Source organism: Onychostoma macrolepis, chromosome 23, assembly GCF_012432095.1.
Source record: "Onychostoma macrolepis isolate SWU-2019 chromosome 23, ASM1243209v1, whole genome shotgun sequence".
Taxonomy (NCBI): domain Eukaryota; kingdom Metazoa; phylum Chordata; class Actinopteri; order Cypriniformes; family Cyprinidae; genus Onychostoma; species Onychostoma macrolepis.
This window is the reverse complement of record NC_081177.1, coordinates 12,703,798-12,718,628: the sequence shown is the minus strand read 5'-3', so window position 1 is coordinate 12,718,628 and position 14,831 is coordinate 12,703,798. Positions and strand designations below refer to the sequence as shown.

General features: G+C 36.6%; 1 protein-coding gene across 1 annotated transcript; it reads left to right on the top strand.

Annotated features, from left to right (window-relative positions):
• The first annotated feature begins 202 nt into the window (after window positions 1-202).
• masp2 (MBL associated serine protease 2) lies at window positions 203-13,791 on the top strand. The gene is made up of 11 exons (XM_058764535.1): window positions 203-358; window positions 492-708; window positions 1,518-1,695; window positions 2,068-2,199; window positions 6,996-7,192; window positions 8,681-8,828; window positions 9,143-9,261; window positions 9,346-9,424; window positions 12,006-12,128; window positions 12,208-12,282; window positions 12,554-13,791. The coding sequence occupies exons 1-11, from the start codon at window positions 351-353 to the stop codon at window positions 13,333-13,335; spliced, it is 2,058 nt and encodes a 685-aa protein (XP_058620518.1). The 5' UTR covers window positions 203-350; the 3' UTR covers window positions 13,336-13,791.
• The last annotated feature ends 1,040 nt before the right edge of the window (window positions 13,792-14,831 follow it).

Sequence of the window (14,831 nt, the reverse complement as noted above, 5' to 3'; positions counted from 1 at the left end):
CATAAATGGCAGGATTAATCAAATGTTTAGTTTTCTTGGTCTAAATGTGATTACTGCTTTCTTTTTGTTTTATGTTTATTTTAAGTCTAGTGTTTAAGGAGAATAAAGGAGATGTCAAGCATGATGACAAAGGTTAACTTCTCTACTGATATGTCTTTAATTCAATAGTTGATACTGACATTTGACAGAGTACACAGTGATGAAACCAAAAACACTGTTGCTGTTCAGTGCTGTGTTTGCACAGAGCCATTTATTCAGCTAGTTCATTAACCTGGAGGACATTAGAGTTCTGCAGAGGTGATTAGGACATTTTTTGTGAGATGAACTGAAGTTTGTGGCGTTCTGGAATAATGAACAGGTATGCAAAGTGTTCAAATGTGTTCACTGTGGAGTGGGAACAGTTCCCCCCATGTTTCGGTTTTACGCGTTGGGATTGTGAAAGCTTCAATACGTTATCAGTAATACACCTTTTTGTTTTGCTGCTGTTTTAGATTATCTTTGGCATTCGTTACCCTGCTTCCATTAGCATTTGGCTCAGAGCTGACAGGACTATTTGGAAGCTTCACCTCAACAAACTTCCCAAATGCCTATCCTAACAACCAGCGTATGGTGTGGAATATCACAGGACCAGAGGGACACAGATTACGCCTCTACTTCACATATTTTAGCCTGGAGCCTTCTCATCGCTGCGAATATGACTACGTTCAGGTTAGATACATATCTTCAACTGACCTTTAAACATGGGGTCATTTTGTGGGGGAATATATACATATCAGAGTTACGGTTCTAGATTAGACTTCATATTTCAGGATATCTCGGATAGTAATTCAATGAACTCATAAGTGAATCTGCAATCAATGCCATCAAGCTTCTATTATATTCATACTACTTGTGGGAAAAGAATTTCCTTATGGTATGTTTACAAAATAAATTATTTTTTTTATATTTATATAATTTAATTAGATTTACTTTAATAAATTAAAATAATTACTTATAATAAATGCACTGTTAAAAGAAGTTGGAAGTTGTCTTGGAATTGAATAAAGAGAACTGCAGTTTTAAATGAGAAAAACAGTAAGGGATTCATGCCAATGCAAATCCAAGTCAGACTTCAATCAGGAATCTGTTAGATGATTGACTGAAAAGTTAAAAAGGTTTAACCTTATTAGTAATGTTCAGTTCTTTTCAGATTAAAATCATCCCACCTAGAGCCTACAATCATTTCAAAATCAGCTTGTATTGTTTATGTAAATATGTATATTTTCTTGATCCATAATTTCACAAAGGTGGTATAATGTAAATTTAGGATTAGAGCTTTATCATTAAACTGCACCATTTGCCAGATTATATCAAAATAGGCTACTCATGTTGAACATTAGATTCAACCTCTCTATCATGAAATGATGACTGCCGCATAGTTCCTAATGAAGTTCTTAGCATGCTAACTAAGCTTGTTATATGAAATAAAGGATACCAATTTGTGCTTGTAGTAATTACTACTTGCTGAATCTTTCCAGGTGTTCTCAGAAGGAAATGAAACAGTCAGGTTCTGTGGTGAGGCAGAGAAAAATTACGGTGATGCGCCCAAAAACACCATCATCTATTCTGCCAACAACACCATGTCCGTGCTCTTCAGATCAGATTACTCCAATGAGGACCGATTCATAGGCTTCCAGGCGTTTTTTTCCGCCGAAGGTGATGGAAACAATGGATTTACAGCATGACTGTCTCTCTCACGGCATGACTGTTCCTCTCTTTGCTGTCATCTCTTTGCTGTAAAGGATAAGGTTTAAACTAGATAAAAAATAAATTAAAACAGATATTAAAAAAATTGAATATTTATTTATCTAATATATCTATTTATATCTAATATATATCTTTTATAAATCTAATATTTCATCTATGCAATTAATCATTTGACAGCACTATATATATATATATATATATATATATATATATATATATATATATATATACCATTTTATCATAGATGTGTTGATCTTAGTGGAAGCCCAAATCCATATAAGTGAGAACTGTTGCTAAACGGCCTCTTTTTACTCTTTACAGACATTGATGAGTGCCTGAGCTCTGTGGATGGGGAGCCTGTGTGTGACCATAATTGCCATAATTATGTGGGGGGCTTTTACTGCACTTGCAGATTGGGATACCAACTCCACGATGATAAAAGACACTGCCCTGGTAAGATACTGGATACCAGAACAGATGAAACCCCTGGCCTGTAGGTTATATAGTTTTCTGTCCATTGATTATAAAATGTATTGGACATTATGTAATATGTTGTACATGTTCATTTTCACAAGAAAGCTAGTTACTATAAATGCACTATAAATGCACAGCATGTTAAGCACTGAGACACAGTAAAAATTGCTTTCTGTGCATGCTGACTGCCTATGTATTTCCGCTAAAACTTTTGTGTTCTCACATAGTAAACTGTGGTAGTAGCAAACTATTTCTGTCATATTTCTATTAGCTGTCTATCACAAATAATTACATTGTAATTACTCTCTTAAAGGGATAGTTCACAATTTTGTCATCATTTAATCACCCTCATTTTGTTCCAAACTTGTATGACTTTATTTCTGAACACAAAAGAAGAACTTTCAATGTGCATATAATAAAAAACAACATTGGACTCCATATACTTTCATTGTATGGATTAAAAAATATATATTTTGTGTGTTCCACAGAACAAAGGAAATGAGAAGGATTTAGAAAAACATGAGACTTTTAAAGCATAATCTTTGTAAAGCAACCTTGGGCTTTTGGAAAAGCGCTATAAAACATTATTATAATCACAATTTAATAAAATTGTTGAAAATTTATTTTAGTACTTTTATCACTGATCTTGATCTATAACCAGTAACAAATGCATTGTACGTTTGCCCACTGACAAAGAAATGATCAGGGTAACACTTTATTTCGATAGTCCACTTTAGACATTCTACTAACAGTAAGTAACTTTGCAACTACATGTCAACTGGCAGTCATTAGAGTATTAGTAGACTGTCTGCTTAATATCTGCTAACACTTTACTTTGATGGACCCACAAAATACAACATACTGACTATAAGAATCTTTGCAAGTATATGTCTACTTATTCTACTAACCCTAAACCTACCCTACTGAGAGTTAGTAGACATGTAGTTTTAGATTAATGAGAATTAGTTGACATGTAGTTACAAAGTTACTTATAGTTAGTAGAATGTCTAAAGTGGACTATGAAAATAAAGTGTAACCATGATCAGTCAATTTTAATGGTAGGTTTATTTTAACAGTGAGAGACAGAATAACAACAACAACAACAACAAAATCCAGAAAAACGCATTTCAGAAAAGTTATAAATTGATTTGCATTTTAATGAGTCAAATAAGTATTTGATCCCCTATCAGTCAACAAGATTTCTGGCTCCCAGGTGTCTTTTATACAGGTAAGGAGCTGAGATTAGGAGCAGTCTCTTAAAGGGAGTGCTCCTAATCTCACAGGTTTGTTACCTGTATAAAAGACAACCTGTCCACAGAAGCAATCAATCAGTCAGATTCCAAACTCTCCACCATGGCCAAGACCAAAGAGCTGTCCAAGGACGTCAGGGACAAGATTGTAGACCTACACAAGGCTGGAATGGGCTACAACACCATCGCCAAGCAGCTTGGTGAGAAGGGGACAACAGTTGGTGTGATTATTTGCAAATGGAAGAAACACAAAATAACTGTCAATCTCCCTCGGACTGGGGCTCCATGCAAGATCTCACCTCGTGGAGTTTCAGTGATCATGAGAACGGTGAGGAATCAGCCCAGAACTACACGGGAGGATCCTGTCAATGATCTCAAGGTAGCTGGGACCATAGTCACCAAGAAAACAATTGGTAACACACTACGCCATGAAGGACTGAAATCCTGCAGCACCCGCAAGGTCCCCCTGCTCACGAAAGTACATGTACTGGGTGAAAGTGTTGTGGTCAGATGAGACCAAAATCCAGCTCTTTGGCATCAACTCAACTCGCTGTGTTTGGAGGAGGAGGAATGCTGCCTATGACCCGAAGAACACCATCCCCACCGTCAAACATGGAGGTGGAAACATTATGCTTTGGGGGTGTTTTTCTGCTAAGGGCACAAGACAACTGCATCGCATCAAGGGACAAAGGACGGGGCCATGTACCATCAGGGCCAGGGCATTGAAGCCAGCCAGGGCATTTAAAATGGGTTGTGGATGGGTATTCCAGCATGACAATGACCCAAAACACACGGCCAAGGAAACAAAGTAGTGGCTCAAGAAGAAGCACATTAAGGTCCTGGAGTAGCCTAGCCAGTCTCCAGACCTTAATCCCATAGAAAGTCTGTGGAGGGAGCTGAAGGTTCGAGTTGCCAAACATCAACTTCGAAATCTTAATGACTTGGAGAGGATCTCCAAAGAAGAGTGGGACAAAATCCCTCCTGAGATGTGTGCAAACCTGGTGGCCAACTACAAGAAACGTCTGACCTCTGTGATTGCCAACAAGGGTTTTGCCACCAAGTACTAAGACATGTTTTGCGAAGGGGTCAAATACTTATTTAACTCATTATAATGCAAATCAATTTGTAACTTTTTTGAAATGCGTTTTTCTGGATTTTTTTGTTGTTATTCTGTCTCTCCCTGTTCAAATAAACCTACCATTTAAAATTATAGACTGATCATTTCTTTATCAGTGGGCAAACGTACAAAATTAGCAGGGGATTAAATAATTTTTCCCCCACTGTATATGAGCAACAGACTGTCTCTTTGTCTGTAATCTTATCTATAATAATACATATATATATATAATATCTAACATATTTATTCTGAAGAACCACAACTTCTAGCGGTGTAAGTTCTTAACAAACCATTATATTTTAAGGAAATATTGCCATACAGCTCAATACTGATTTATGCTCCAGTAGTGACTCTTGTACATCACAGACCTGTTGAAACGGCGGTCACAGCAGTAGGCTGGGCAGCCACGGCTCACCACACACTATCTATCAGCCCTGTCAACAGCTCTTGATTGAGCTAGCATAGCCTATAATCGAGCAGGAAATAGAGTCACCAAATAGAGGTTTGTTATATCATTGATAGGGTGGCTGCAACTAACTGCATGGCATTTTTCAATATAAGCAAGGTTTGTTTAGGGTTTCGAATAGACAAATTTACATTTTCGACTTCCCCTCAGGTTGTGAAAACTTTTGGCAGAAATGGATTAGTCCCAAAAACCTCCTCTCATTTAAAGTGCCAGTGTTAATGCGGTTCTGGACAGTGCTAACTGGCTTTCAGCCTGAAGCGTGCTTCAGCAACAGACGGATGATACAGTGGGCAGCGTCTCACTAGTCTGCCTGTATAAAGCAGTTGATCTCTGTCACTCTAAGCGAGTCCAGGTTAATTATCATTGGTTCCTGAGGGAACAGTCTTATAGGGATCAGTTGAAAATTGATACCTGTTTCGGGCTGTATACTGTGCTAATGGTGGATAATTAATCACAATTACCAGCCTAGACATGCCTCTTAATTGTTTTTCGTTGCTAATGGGGAAGATAGAGACATCACATCATATTGCGCAGAAGGGAAGACAGAAACAATGACTTGTGTCTGAATCATTTAATCATTTGAATTAGTAGACCTTTGCCCTACTCAGCTGAAATTCCCCATTTATAGCAATTAGTTGTAGCATCTGCACTTGTTGGGGTCCATTTATTAAATTAATAGTTTGGCCAAAAATAAAAATTCTGTCATCGTTTACTCAACCTCAATGTTCAAAATCTGTATGGCTATCTCTCTTTGGTGGAACACAAAAGAATAAATTTGAAAGCTTTGTGTGAGAAATATTCACTGAAAATCTTCCTGTCCAGTAAGCTGTCAGTGAGCCAATTCTTGAGTGAATCATTCAGACTGCATCCACTGATTTGTTTAAAAGATTTAAATCAAAAGATTGATTTGTTCCTGAATCAGCCATAATGGCTTCTTTCATGAATTTGCTTTGGTGTATGTCAAGTTTCCATGAATAATAGTGTTGTAGTAAATGTTGCTTTTATAATAAATTATTAGTTTGAAACCTTTACTGTACTTTTGCATCCTTTAAAGCCATCCTGTAGTTTAAACAGTATTGTGCTAGCAACACAAATGTCATGGGTTCAATTCCCAAGGAAAACAAGAACTAATTAAACATGTACCTTGAATCCAGTGTAAGTTGCATCTGCCAAATGCATAAATGCAAAAATAAATTTAAAAGCTCCAATCCCCATTTTCAAAATTTCTTCTTTTGTGTTCCGTGAAAGAAAGTCAGTCAAATAGGTTTGCACTTTGAAGCAATTTTCATTTTAGGGTGAACTATTCCTATATTTATTGAAGTGCTGTGCTCACAAATAAACAGGCACAATTGAATTTGTATGTCTTGTTATTCTATCTGAAATTTAAGTAACTACCAATAGATTTTTTTTAATCATAAATGGACAAATATCAAAGCATGAGTCCTAAATACATCTGATAATACACAGTTTAGTTGGTAATAGCAAGCAGTGGATATAAACAGCAATAATCTGAGGCCCCCTGCGATCTAAAGTTGTTAACTATTGAGTAAAGATGTTCATTTATTTGCTGTCTTTTCATACATCACTCATTCATGTCAATAGAATAAATGCAAAAATAATAGCAACCTGAATTTACTACCTGAAAATTGACTGTTTCTATCTGATAACTGTTTTTAACTATAAAAAGTTTGTATTTGCCAAAGTATCTAATTGCCACACATGTAATGTTTGTAACTGCTCATAAATGTCACTCTGAAAAGCCATTTCTCTGGCCATTTTACAGGTGGAAAGGTTTATTTACTTCTGAGCGTCCCAAATCAATGTTGCAATTTCCTGCGGCCCTCAGTGTTAAATGTGGCATGGATAGTTGTCTGTTAACCGTATGTGTGTGTGCTTTTAACAATTCCCAGTGGGTGTGAAAATGCATTTTTTTCTACTGTAGCTGAGTGTAGTGGGCAGGTGTTTCAGGAGAGGTCAGGAGAACTGAGCAGTCCAGAGTACCCAGGTGTTTACCCCAAGATGAGCCAGTGTGATTACACTATCAGTTTGATGGAAGGCTTCCAAGTGACCCTTGACTTCCTGGACGTATTTGATGTGGAGACTCATCCTGAAATCCACTGCCCTTATGACATCCTCAAGGTTGGTTATTTCACAATCAACAAGCACCGACAGCACTCCAGCCAGGATGGTAGTTCAAACTTAAAACAACAGCCATAATATGTGTGTGCACATGTGTGAGTCACTTTAATGGGATCCTTTGGGAACGCTCTATACCTCTGCCTGATAAAACAGAGATTGAAGAGTTTCAAGAAATTAAAGACTCACATTACATGCTTTTGTTTAGATTATATGGAACAGTTCACCCCAAAAGAATGTTGAAACATGTTTTCAACAAGATGAATGTTGGAAACATTCCAATGTTGTTGGAAACATGTTTGTAACAACATGAATGACAGAATTCAGAATTTATTTTCATAGAAAATACTGGCTAACCTATGATGTTTTTCTTGACATTTTGTGACTTTTTCTCATTTAGGGTGATGAATATGCATGAAAAGTGTCAACAGGAATATGAGGAATATTTTAATAATATATTAAATATAATAAATTTGATTTTGATTTTTGTTTGTGAGTCAATTTAAATTCATTGTTAAAGGCAGCTGCATGGACCAAAAACGATAATTTCTGACCTTCAGGAAAGCACGCAGAACAAGTGCTTTTCACCTTTTCTGTTTAAAATGTTGAAAGTTAATATATACAGTTTATAAGACAATTGTTAAAAATGGTTGTTATATGCAGTTAACATGATAAAATACAATCATGTTCTCATTATTTTTTTGTAATGTCTGAGAAGTATTCATGCTAAAGATTTGCTATTGTTAACAAATTTTTTAATAGTGTGATTTTTGTGTGACCCTCCCACCATAAAAATACCCAGATTTTTAACACAATACAACTATTAAAATACAAAATAACTACAAACAAAAAAGAACTATAAGACAGTCAGCTCATTAATGTGTATTGAATATAATAAAATATCTTAAAAGGTTCATAGAATCCCCACAAAGAGTTGTATATATGTATATATATATATATATATATATATATATACTGAGCTATATTCTATAGCTTAAGGAAGATTGTTTACAGTACAAGTACTGTTTGAAGAGAGATATAATATGCCTTCTAGTGTCCTTGCTGGGTGTTAAGATTGATTTTAGAGTGGTTTAGACACATAAGATTGGCTCTCCATGAAAATAAGCATGATAAGTGTTTAAGAGTGTTTACTTTCAGCACAGATTTTTATACTCTGCATCAAAGCTCATTTGATTGTAATGGCTAAATCCAATCCCTTTTTATGGCATTTAGCAGCTTGTTATAGCTGCGGTCTTTCAGTTTAGCTTTTTTTTTTTTTTTTTTTCTTGTTGCCTATGGTCTTCTCAGCACTGGTGTTAAGCGTCAGACTACTCCACTAATCACTGACCTGAAGGCTGTTGAATACATAATGTATGCTCTCTCATGGCCTCCACAACCGCCTATTATTTCTCCTCACCCTCCCACCTCCCAAGAGACTTGTATATCTGTCGCCATTTGTATACACTGACAATTCAAACTGTTTTGTTTAAGATCACTGCAGGTGGAAGAGAATACGGCCCATTTTGTGGCAAGACTCCACCAAGAAAAATAGAGACGGGAACTCACAAAGTGCATGTGACCTTCCGCTCAGACCACTCGGGGAAAAACAAAGGCTGGAAGATCAAGTATACCAGCACAGGTAGTTTACAACACCCTTTTCTCTTACGTTATTTGATAAGTAAAAACTAAGAAAAACTACATTACACATTTTTCTCCACCAATCAGAGAATCTCAACAAGTCAAATGAACTCTTTAGCACCCGCCTACTCCTATAAAGCACAGTGTTGAGCAAAAAAATTGTTTAAAATGATGAATGAATGATGAAAGCTACCGAAAAATAAATGTTTTGGAGCAAGTATTCAGATCTGATGGCTGTCAGAAAAAACATTTTGTACATGATGCATTAAGGATAACATTTAAATGACGAGTGCTCACTGTTCCCTGCTCTCATAGCGCAGCCATGTCCAAACCCCGTGGCTCCTCAACACGGACGTATTCAACCCCAGCAGTCTCAGTACATCATGACGGACACTTTCAATGTCACGTGTGATCTGGGCTATGAATTAATTCTGGTAACCTTTTACTTTCTCGAAGATTTAAGAAAAGTGGCTTGGTATGATATTTATGGACTTAAAAGTGATTTTTTGCATTTTTAGGGGGAAGAAGCGCTGCCCTTTTATCAAGCCACATGCTTGAAGGGTGGATTTTGGAATGGACCGATGCCTCACTGCATCAGTAAGTTGTTCAACAATCCCAGATAAGCATGAAGTGTGTATAATTGTCAATGGGGGTTTACTTACGTACCAAAGAGGAGGTACATTTTCAAACCTGAGGTGTTGAAGTGAGTGAAATTCTTACTGCAAACTCAGAAAATAATTCTGTGATGAAATAGTGATGAAACTTATAACAGAAAGCGTAGTTTTCCATGAAAAAAAAATTAATGATTAAAGTAAACAAAGTAAAGCTTAACACTACAATAATAATAATAACTTTATACATTTTTTTTTTTGCATGAAAAACCTAATCATGCAAGTAAATTCAAACCAATAGGGTACTTCAGAAATAAAATTATGTGACTTGTTTTAAGAGAAATAATATTTCTTTCCTCATTGGTAAAGATTTTTTAGGTGTGAATTACAGTGAGGAAAATTAATATTTGAACACCCTGCTATTTTGCAAGTTCTCCCACTTAGAAATCATGGAGGGGTCTGAAATTGTCATCGTAGGTGCATGTCCACTGTGAGAGACATAATCTATAAAAAATCCAGAAATCACAATGTATGATTTTTAACTATTTATTTGTATGATACAGCTGCAAATAAGTATTTGAACACCTGTCTATCAGCTAGAATTCTGACCCTCAAAGACCTGTTAGTCTGCCTTTAAAATGTCCACCTCCACTCCATTTATTATCCTAAATTAGATGCACCTGTTTGAGGTCGTTAGCTGCATAAAGACACCTGTCCACCCCATACAATCAGTAAGAATCCAACTACTAACATGGCCAAGACCAAAGAGCTGTCCAAAGACACTAGAGACAAAATTGTACACCTCCACAAGGCTGGAAAGGGCTACGGGAAATTGCCAAGCAGCTTGGTGAAAAAAGGTCCACTGTTGGAGCAATCATTAGAAAATGGAAGAAGCTAAACATGACTGTCAATCTCCCTCGGACTGGGGCTCCATGCAAGATCTCACCTCGTGGGGTCTCAATGATCCTAAGAAAGGTGAGAAATCAGCCCAGAACTACACGGGAGGAGCTGGTCAATGACCTGAAAAGAGCTGGGACCACCGTTTCCAAGGTTACTGTTGGTAATACACTAAGGCGTCATGGTTTGAAATCATGCATGGCACGGAAGGTTCCCCTGCTTAAACCAGCACATGTCCAGGCCCGACTTAAGTTTGCCAATGACCATTTGGATGATCCAGAGGAGTCATGGGAGAAAGTCATGTGGTCAGATGAGACCAAAATAGAACTTTTGGTCATAATTCCACTAAACGTGTTTGGAGGAAGAAGAATGATGAGTACCATCCAAGAACACCATCCCTACTGTGAAGCATGGGGTGGTAGCATCATCTTTGGGGTGTTTTTCTGCACATGGGACAGGCGACTGCACTGTATTAAGGAGAGGATGACCGGGGCCATGTATTGCGAGATTTTGGGGAACAACCTCCTTCCCTCAGTTAGAGCATTGAAGATGGGTCGAGGCTGGGTCTTCCAACATGACAATGACCCGAAGCACACAGCCAGGATAACCAAGGAGTGGCTCTGTAAGAAGCATATCAAGGTTCTGGCGTGGCCTAGCCAGTCTCCAGACCTAAACCCAATAGAGAATCTTTGGAGGAGCTCAAACTCCGTGTTTCTCAGCGACAGGCCAGAAACCTGACTGATCTAGAGAAGATCTGTGTGGAGAGTGGGCCAAAATCCCTCCTGCAGTGTGTGCAAACCTGGTGAAAAACTACAGGAAACGTTTGACCTCTGTAATTGCAAACAAAGGCTACTGTACCAAATATTAACATTGATTTTCTCAGGTGTTCAAATACTTATTTGCAGCTGTATCATACAAATAAATAGTTAAAAAATCATACATTGTGATTTCTGGATTTTTTTTTTTAGATTATGTCTCTCACAGTGGACATGCACCTACGATGACAATTTCAGACCCCTCCATGATTTCTAAGTGGGAGAACTTGCAAAATAGCAGGGTGTTCAAATACTTATTTTCCTCACTGTATGTATGTTTTATGTATTTATTTAAATTTATGAGGCCTCATATAAATTTGCTTCTTTTTAAAGTAACTTATTTTGCAAGGAGAAATGTGCTTAAACATTGATGATTAAATGAAATATTCATAAAAATACAGAAGTATGCAAAAATAACTGGTATAGGACTGATAGAACACTTTTAAAATAATTTGTAGGTCAAAATTTTACATTTTATGTTGACATGCTGCATTGCAAATTCTCAGTTGGCTCAGTTAAATTATGTGAACTGAATGTCTTTTAACTTCATTTGAAAAGATTTCAATGCAACGATCAACATAAAACTCTCCCATATCTTTTAGTGTACCAGGTTAAAAGTGTTCAAATGTGAGGAAAGAACAAACAGAAATAATAGAAAGACTTAAAAAAAAGAAAAAAAGAAAAGAAAAATACATTAAACTCAAAATGAAAGTAACAATAATTAACAGTAAGCTGAATTTTACCAGAATTGTCTTTTTTAACTTGACCAGACATTCAAGTCAACAAAACTGATATGCTTAGGTTTTGCCAACATGTCATTTGTTGTGTCAGTGACCAAATATCTCTCTTTTGCAGTTGTTGATTGTGGAGATCCTATAGAAGTGTATAATGCAAGTGTGAAATTCACCACAACCACATATAAATCTGTGATCAAGTATTCATGCAATGAATTCTACACAACAAAGGAAGGAACAAATGGTAATGGGCAAGTTGTAGTGTTTGGATAGTCATCACTGGAGGTGTGGAGGAGCCTTAATCTTTTCCTCTCTGAAATTAGGAGTGTATACCTGTGCACATGACGGCTACTGGAGAGATGCCCTGGGTGGAAAAATACTCCAGATATGTTCACCCAGTGAGTTTAATGCATATGGTTTATCAGTTTTATTTACACTACACTACCATGTTTTATTATAAAACTTTGAAAACTGTCAAAAAGGTTGAGTCACTGTTATTCTAAAATGTGGAAAATAGCAATAATTCAAAACAAAAATGAGCAGGTGTGTACATTTTTTTTTTTAACTTGTAGTTTATATCAGTGTCATATCTTTGTTCGATTTTTAATGTCATATGTGCGAATAGAAAACACTGGTGTGAACACTGATTTGGTGTTTGCTGTGTTTCAGTTTGTGGCCAGCCTGAGATCAAGCTGTCCAAGGTGATTGGCGGGGAGAATGCAGAAAAGAACGAGATTCCCTGGCAGGTCATGATACGAATGGGCCATCGGTTCATCGGTGGAGCTTCTCTTGTTTCGGACAACTGGGTCCTCACTGCTGCTCATGTTCTGAAAAGCTACTCGGATACTTCCAACCTGCAGCTGAAGATGGGCATAGTCAAACAACAGGACACCGAGGCTATAGTTGGCATTCCACAGAAAATCTTCATTCACCCTCAGTACCATCACGATAACATTAACTTCAACCATGACATTGCCCTGATTAAACTGGAGTATAAGGTACCTGTCAGTAAAGCCGTCATGCCTGTGTGTTTGCCTGGGATGGAAGAGCGGTTTGTTTTGAAGACTAATGACGTCGGGAAGGTGTCTGGATGGGGTGTGTCAAATATAAACAGACCCGCGTTATATTCCAATAATCTCCAGTACGTACTTTTACCCGTCACTAATTTTGAGGACTGTAAGGCTAAATATGACGCCACAGTGACAGCTAAAGGGAAACTAGTAGTGACAGAGAACATGATTTGTGCTGGGACTGCTGATGGAGGAAAGGACTCCTGCCAGGGAGACAGTGGAGGGCCCTATGCGTTTTTTGACACACAGAGTAAAAGTTGGTTCATAGGTGGTATTGTGTCATGGGGTCAAGGATGTGCCCAGCCTGGGTATTATGGGGTTTATACTAAAGTGAGCAATTATCTTTCATGGATTGAGGAAATCATGTCCAAAAACAGTTGAACAGTGTTGAAATGTTTGACTTTGATTTGATATGAATTTATTATCGACCAAATTATCTTTACCATAACAGCTTTGCATGTGACAGTCATAGACAATTTTTTCTGTTGTTGTTTTATTAATCTTTTTCGTGCAGCATTTTGGTTGGCATTTGCTGTTATATATGTGCTATATAAATAAAGTAGAGGCACACAATTTTTTTTTTAAGATTTATTTTTGACTTTTGACGTCTGGATTCGAACTTGGGACGCCTGTATCGCAACGGCGCTGTATGTTGGCGTGCTGCCCACAAGGATATTGGCGCCAATGAGGCACACAATTTTTAATTGTTTTAATCTATATATGTCATTTTATGAATTTATTTGCTTTTATTTTTACTATAAATATATACTTAATTAATAAATGCAATAAAATATATACAAAAATAAAATACCGTAAAACACTTGATCAAAAAATGAATCCAGTGTTCGGTTAGTAATTTGTTGGTTTACATTTGTTGGAAAGATGTCACTTAATGAATTTGCTTTATAAAATATAGTTTAATGGACAAGAAATCAAAAGACAGCAGAGGGTATGCTATATTGTGAATTATTTTACAATGATTCAAAAATTATTTTCTGTAGTCAAAGAATGAAATAATGAGTTACTTACCCAGAGTTACTTGTTTCATTTTCATAAAGCCACTAGTGTTAATGCAGAGGTGTTTGTTTAAAAGTCAAGTAAGCTCAGGCATCATGATTTACAGTCATTAGGTTCTTATGCATTATGCATCTGATCTCAGAGTTACTCTTGTTGTCTTCTATCAACGGGGACCGTAGGGTCTCTCCAGCCCCGTGTAATTACCTTTCCAGTGCTATTTTGGCCCAGTGGAGTTCTAATCATTCTCAAGCCTACTTAAACCTGTGTCCTATCACACGAACTTGAAGCATGAATAAATAAACAACTGAAAGTTTACTGCAAATGCTGCCTGCATTCAGAGCAACATCTCATACCAACATGTATCATTTAAATACATTCCTAACTAAACACAAACAACTGTGGTGGTTAAGACAAGCATCAATATTGCTTGGGGTTTGAACAAACTCCTATATATTTTTAACTTTGCACTAAAGACATGAATGAACAAGCATCGCTTGTTTATTAGAAATGTACTTTCACTTTAATAAGTGATCATTTTTTACATGGCCTGACAATCAATAGACGTAAATCGCAATAAAAGTAATACTTTATTGAACCTTTTTTTTTTGTATCATATTTGATACACCATGGTATGAAATAATGAAAATGTAGCTCACATTCAAGGAGGAAAAAACAGGCACAAGGAAAAATATGCAATTTGGTATAGTTTTGTAATTTTTATATGGCCAAAAATAAGCTGAAATTCTAATAGCTTGTAATGTAAATTAATGAGATCTAAATAACAGTAACAGACATACATAAAATGCATATAAATATTAGTTGTCCCAATAATATTTTTAGTAAGATATTTAAATGCCTTT

Coding starts and splice junctions, on each gene's coding strand:
- masp2 (XM_058764535.1), top strand. Junction 709..1,517: donor GCGAATATGACTACGTTCAG/GTTAGATACATA, acceptor GAATCTTTCCAG/GTGTTCTCAGAAGGAAATGA. Junction 8,829..9,142: donor GATCAAGTATACCAGCACAG/GTAGTTTACAAC, acceptor CTGCTCTCATAG/CGCAGCCATGTCCAAACCCC.